This window comes from Volvox carteri (assembly GCF_000143455.1).
Source record: "Volvox carteri f. nagariensis unplaced genomic scaffold VOLCAscaffold_34, whole genome shotgun sequence".
Classification (NCBI taxonomy): domain Eukaryota; kingdom Viridiplantae; phylum Chlorophyta; class Chlorophyceae; order Chlamydomonadales; family Volvocaceae; genus Volvox; species Volvox carteri.
This window is the reverse complement of record NW_003307577.1, coordinates 1,259,125-1,265,619: the sequence shown is the minus strand read 5'-3', so window position 1 is coordinate 1,265,619 and position 6,495 is coordinate 1,259,125. Positions and strand designations below refer to the sequence as shown.

Genomic DNA, 6,495 nt, shown 5'->3' with positions numbered 1-6,495 from the left:
GGCGCGAGCTACCTGAAGGACAGTGTAAGCCGTCGTGCAAAGGGCACTATCCGGACACTGAGCAGCAAGACCGCACCTGTAGCTCAGATTCCAGTACGTCAACGCGGGCTCTAAGTACGTCCGCTACCCTTCCCGTCCTGTCGTCAAGCATGTCGGCGCCGGTATTTACTTCGCATTGACCGTCATGTCTGCTAGCTGTTCGATGCACGCATTCAAGTCTAACGCCAACACGCTGAATTCAAGCGTGCTGGCGCCCAAGGGCTCCTTTGCATCCTAAACGCAAGAAATAACCATTGTCAGCGGGTTCACAAACACGCTAAGAATAGCAGCACTCTAGCCCGCTCGCTGGTGGGTTAGGAGCCGGAGGCTAGGACCTCCCCCCCCAAAAAGGGTCGAAAAGCCTTCGCTGCAGATTCACGCCTTTAGCACTGGAGTTTGCATGCTAGCCTGTAGGTCTGATAGTATGTACAACAACCCACTAATATAGAGACTGTTCCCAGCGCAATGGGCCCCAGGTTGCAAACCGCTGCTTACCTGCAGCTCTTCCAGTTGCTCATCCTTCAGCTTCACTTCGGCCGTCAGTTCCTTGACCCTGCGGGGCTCATTAGCCAAATAACCATTGGCAAGTGAATCAGCACATCAGCACTGTCGGACACTTCACATACAAGCGAATTAGGTCCGCAAACGTATACACAGCATTACAATAGGATGTCGTACCTCGCTTCAAGCTCGCGCTTTGCCCGCTTTAGCAGTGGAAGCTGCTCCATGGCGCTATCCCGCTCGGTTCGAATCTCCTCCAGCTCCTTAACTTGCTGCATGCCAGCAAAAGGGAGGTGTTAGCACGAAGAGAGGCACAAAGTGCATGTTGCCGTAGGACAGCGAACAAGCCATGCCAACAGACCTGTGACAGCCCGCTATCCGTGTCGCTGGCGATGCTTGCAAGGTAAAGATATTTCGAATCCTTAGGGCCGCCAGGAGCTGGCCAATGACCACCATGGGAATGCTCTGCTGGAGATATAGCGCCTGATTGAAATGTGGTTGTGTAGATGATCCTCATAGGTGATCCGGGTGGCGTTCCCAGTCTTGACCCAGGAGGCAGGTGAAGCGAACCGCCAGGTGAGTGTGGCTCATGCTGTTCGTATTGCCATTGCGCAGATCCCTGTTAAAAGCATATTGGGCATTTCATGCCCACTCAGCGGTATGGTAAGTATGGCAGGTACAGAGCCACGAGCGCATGACTGCAGCTAAAAACAGAACCCTTATCGGAATAAGCATATCAGTCAAACACAATTCCAGAATAGTTGGCAAGCCCTGATTCATCCACCGTTGCACTTACATTGTTCCCCGGAAGTGCTTCCTCATCAAACAGCAGGTTGCGATGCACAGTTGTCGATGCACCGTGGCCCAGCGGCAAGCTGGTTTGCCCATCACCCATCGCAGCGGACGATGCGGAAAACCTGCCAGTTTCACTGCTTCCCATTGCCTCCCGATGAAACATGGGGTTCATGACCAGAGACGGTGTGCATGCGTCGGGACCAGCCATCCTAGCTACTCGTTGCGTTGTCGAGCTGACTGGCAGTGACACCGGTGTGGCCGCATTTGGAACTGCAATGGGTGACAGCTGCCGCAGAGGCGTTGCTGCCGAAGCAACATGCCTCTCGCGACCACTTAACGATATCCCGCGCGATGAGACGCCCTCGGACCTGAGAGCCTGCCAGCAGAAAACAAGCCGACACCATGGTTAACCCGGACGGCCGCCGAATGTAAATTCCTAGGATCACCTACTCATTCAGTCAGCAGAAAATAGACAGCACCCTAACACAAGAGTCTATTCCACTTCACACAAGTTGAAGTCGCCGATTTGCCTGCCTTAGTCCGTCCTTAGTTATTTATAAGCCTCCTACCTGCAGCTGTTCATTGAGGCGTTGTAAACTAGCCTCTTTGGCGTCGGCATCTTCCTGCATAGCGAGTAGCTGATCCTGCACGAGCATAGGACGAACAGGCGAGAACAGTTAGCATCCAAATACCCAAGCCAATACGGTCACCCATGCGTCCTTAACGGCCACACAAAACAACCCATGAACTTGCCAGGGTATATTGTATCAGTCTCGTTACGCTTTGGAGCTGAGCCCTCAGCTGGTTTAGCTGTTCAGTGCTGGATCCCAATCCACTGCCAGCCGAGAGCCTGGAGCGAAACCTTTTGAACAACGCCTGGCGCGCATCAGACGGCCGGCCATCATCGGACATTTCCGCGGACTGACTTCCGCGCACAGATGTCTGCGCGATGCTGCAATCTGTTCTGCTGACTGCGTCCAGTAAAACCTGCAAACGCATCGAGCCATATCCCAGAGCGCCATACCTCAGAACACGACGCACGAAATAAAAACGCAGCAGGGAGCATACCTGTAGCGAGCGTAACTCTGACGTGGTGCGGCCAAGACGATTCTGCAAGGAAAAGGTTAGGCGGGTTGACAGCATTCTTGCTTAACAAGGCACTGACATGAGATTAATGCCATGTAACCACAGACCTGAGAGCCCTCAAGCATATGCGCTGCCTCATCCAACTGCCGCTTCATCTCCTTGTAACGCGCATTACCCAACGATGGAGAGCTGGGGCCCCCAGCAGGGCTGGCCGGCCCAGCGCCGCTGAACGAGCTGCCATCTGCTCTGCAAGGTCCGCCTGCCTCGCCAGCCCGCTGGAAAGGCAACGGACCACCAGAACTCAGGCGGAAAGGGGGAGGGACATCACGGGCTCCTGTAGTTTTAGAGCCCCCAGCAGATCGGTTGCGGCTTCCGTCGGTCCAACCGCCACCGTCAGGTTGTCCCTCGGGTAAGTCCTCGAGGGTGATACGATGGTTGTGATCAGCGACATTTTGTACACGCGAGACACCTGGGCTGACTGCAGAAATCCCATCGATGGCCGACGTGTGGACCTACAGTGACCGCCAGGGACCGACTCGACTAACCATCTCATAAGGCAGGCACAATTCCGTTTCGCAGGTACACATCAAAGGATGGGCTACAGTACAGTATGAGCCATAAATCATAGTGAACATGAACGCAATGCACTCAAAAGACAGAAGTACTTTTCGCAAACTCGCTGCTTTTGCAGCTAACAAACCTGTTGTGCCCCGCCCAAGCGATTTTGGTCCTGCTCGTATTGACCGCCCGCCACTATGGCCAACACCGTGCGATATTCTTCGATCTGGACTCGGAGCTGCCGTATGAGGTGGTCCCGGTCGACCGGCGGGTCAGCAAGAGGCGATGCACGTCCTTGGAGCTGTAAGTCGACCTTCATGGAGACAAAAAATAAACCGGCATTCTATCTCAGCACGCTGCTACCGACATAAGAGACATATATCCAGCTGACGTGTTGGCGTCCTACATGTCCACTCCACACACCAGTGCAGAAAGCGACAAGCACTTCAACGCAAGGAGCAGCATCGCGGGGCAGAAACGCCTAACCTGCAGGCCGGTAGAGCGTCTTCGTAGTTCAGCTTCCGAGCTGGTCCCATCCGAAGATGCCTCTTCACCAAGAGGTACTTGAACTGCAGGGACCGCTTCGTGGCCATCCCCCCTTATGCTGGAGGGGAAGTCCTGCAATGCAACCGCCACAGACCATAAGTCAAAGTAGTTGTTGCTGTCTTCCACCCCTGCCGTGGGCAAAAGCAAGGCTCAGGCAGTATGCTAGCAGCCTCACACTTGGCTAAGCACATGAGGAAGCGGGAAAGGAACGGCAGCCGAAAACAGCGACGAATGGCACATTATTACCTGGTCAGGTGAAGATACGGCTGAGTGCACTCCAAGCTTTTATAGATGCTATGCACTAAGACGTGCCGATGGGCCGGTAGATACAATACACGCAGCCACATTCATGACCAGTACAGTGGACTCCGTACGGCAGCTTACCTGAGGCCGCATCTGATCAGCTAGGTTGCCGGATGTACCGCTTATGTCCAGTCCATCGAAGTCCCAGGCCTTTTGTGGTTGCAAGACTTCTGTGCCGTGCCCAAACCTTCGCTCCACGAAAGAGGCCTTACGGGACCCAACAGGGCTTGCGGTCAGAGTGTCACCTCGGTTGCACATTGCAGCAATGTCCTGCGGAATTATCAGGTAATGTTACCGTTGAAGTGGGATCCTTTAGGTGATGCTTAGCACGGTCGATATGAAAGCAAACCTAGGTGCCAAATTATATAAATACTTTACAACCTCCTCGCAAAAGAATGTGCATCAAAGCAGGCCAACGGAATATTTGCCATGCTAATGTTATCAAGCTAAGCCGTAAGTGATGAACGGGCAATATCGTTCAATGCGTCATTCATCGCAACGTCTATCCACACCTGTGACTGCTCCAGCAATCGCTGCTCAAGCAGCTTAATGTGCTGTTGCCGGTGTGACAATTGAGATCGAAGAGACAATACCTCACGTTCCGCTGCAATCAATGCAACCTGTAGGCGAAGGGAAAGGAAAGCGCAGTTATCATGCACAACCGCACGCCTATTACGAAAGGTTTTACTTAACTTTCTCATCAAAACAAACCCTCATCGATGAAACCCTTAGGGCGGATACTATGACAGCGCGGCGTCTTGGGTCTCACTAGTTGCACACTGCAGCCTTCGATTGAGGCTCCACCCCGTATTAGAGGCGTGCCTCCTTTGGCAGTAAGGGAGCTCTCACAAATCCTAACCAATCAGACGCTAACGAACAGATACCGGCATCCGGACCATACAGGCGATGGCCCAAACGCGGCTTAGGCCGTGTGTACCTGCACAGTTGATAGGCCTCCCGTGGCTGCTGGTGTCTGCAGCGCCTGGGAACGTGCCGCAAGTAGGGAAGAGAAAGCCGGCATGGCCGCACGGCTGACAGCGTGCCCACCACGGTACCGCTGTTCGTGCGGCAGGAGCAGATGAGGCTCGTGCAGTGGACCGTCAGGTGGTGGTCCCGAGCGAGCTTTGACACGCTGGTCGACCATCAAGGAAGCATAGCGCGCAGCACGCAGCTCTCCATCCTTAGCCTACAAAGGACACCGATTAGAAGCCGTCATGAGAACGTGGAATACCTCCACACATAGCAACATGCATGTGTCGCTTCTGCAAGGACATGCTAACTATACGACCTCAAAAGCACAGTGACTGCATCAAATAATTGTTTGAAGCAATGTCACCTTCAACTGACTACGGAGCGCGCAAATTAAGTTCTTCAGCTTCTCAATAGCTCCCTCGACATCTCCATCGAAGGACTCGACGGATGGAACCTCCTGCATGGGGACAACGGGTTTGGCGGACTTAGCGCTTGCTTCATGTTGACAGGGTACGTGCCGTACAATTAACGGGCCATGGGACCAACTGTAGTCCTTTACTCGATGCAAGCAAATGTCAGCGTTAAGTAGCCGCCTGGGACTGGACGGGATAAAACACAAGGGCTTCCGCTGAAAATTCGCTATTAAGACCCAAACAATTTACAGTCGGACTATCAAAGGGGGATATTGTATAACACAAGCAAACAAGTCCATATGAAGACGTATTTGCATCGACTTTGGCTGAAACCGTCCACGTCGTCTTACTAACCCCTCTTACATCGTCTTGTCTAACGCGAGAACCCCGCGTTACATAGCCCATGCAATCACTCTACACGTTGGGCATGTCATCAGGGCCATTGGGCCAATACTAAATGCCAATCACCGCATTCACGTTTTAGGAACACCGTTCGCCTACAGAGGCTATGTACGGATTTGACGAATGCTACTAATAAAATAATCGCGAAATCTGCGCAACCTTTAAGACCCGCCACAGCAGCAAAAGCATATCCTGCTTTCAAGTATTTAGACCCCACAAAGTACACACCATGGAGTATTACTTAGGGCTACAAAATTGCAATGTGTCTCGGTGCAATGCCTTATACACACGACGCCGCTGGCTTGCTAAGAAGGCCTGCACTAAGCACCTCGCACCGCACTACAACATCTTCAAACATGGTGATCTGCTCAGAGAGCTGCACGAGCATATGCTCCAGTGCTGCCACCTGACCATCACGGTGCAGCAGCCGCGACTGCGCTGCCTGTAACGCTGCCTGCAGCTCCGACAGCTGGCCTTCCACACTGCGGGCATACGCTTCTTTTCTGCTTAGTAGGGACTCAAACGCGTGCTGAGGCCCCGGTATGGCCTTCTGTTGCTCGCGGGTTAAATCATTTTCCTTAGAGCACAATTGCTTATGTAATTGAACATTCCAGCGCCATAGCTGGGAATTGATATCTTCAGCGTCCGAGCGCAGCATTTCATAAACTTTGCACGTGTCATGATACACGTCGTGTGCCCGGGCTATTTCAGCATGCACAAAACCAGTAGCAAGAGCCCCGTCCTGCGCATTCTTAGCTATCTGCTCATCTCCGGAAGCTGTGGCAGCAGTGCCCTCAGCACCTGACGCCACAGGCAGCTTCTGCTGATGTTGCTGCTGTAAAATCCGCGCCAAGTTTGAGGTTCTGTCCTGCGCTGCAAT

General features: G+C 53.1%; 1 protein-coding gene across 1 annotated transcript in view; it reads right to left on the bottom strand.

The window, feature by feature from the left end:
- Positions 1-6,495, bottom strand: part of VOLCADRAFT_118298 (uncharacterized protein) — a gene marked incomplete at both ends in the record, with an annotated part of 30,440 nt that overhangs the window by 18,180 nt on the left and 5,765 nt on the right. The window contains 11 exons of the mRNA XM_002953116.1: positions 535-592; positions 718-812; positions 1,337-1,483; positions 1,905-1,979; positions 2,529-2,696; positions 3,122-3,217; positions 3,910-4,098; positions 4,341-4,448; positions 4,766-4,885; positions 5,165-5,257; positions 5,944-6,392. Of these exons, the coding sequence (XP_002953162.1) occupies positions 535-592; positions 718-812; positions 1,337-1,483; positions 1,905-1,979; positions 2,529-2,696; positions 3,122-3,217; positions 3,910-4,098; positions 4,341-4,448; positions 4,766-4,885; positions 5,165-5,257; positions 5,944-6,392 (1,598 nt within the window). The remainder of the gene's footprint in view (positions 1-534; positions 593-717; positions 813-1,336; positions 1,484-1,904; positions 1,980-2,528; positions 2,697-3,121; positions 3,218-3,909; positions 4,099-4,340; positions 4,449-4,765; positions 4,886-5,164; positions 5,258-5,943; positions 6,393-6,495) is intronic.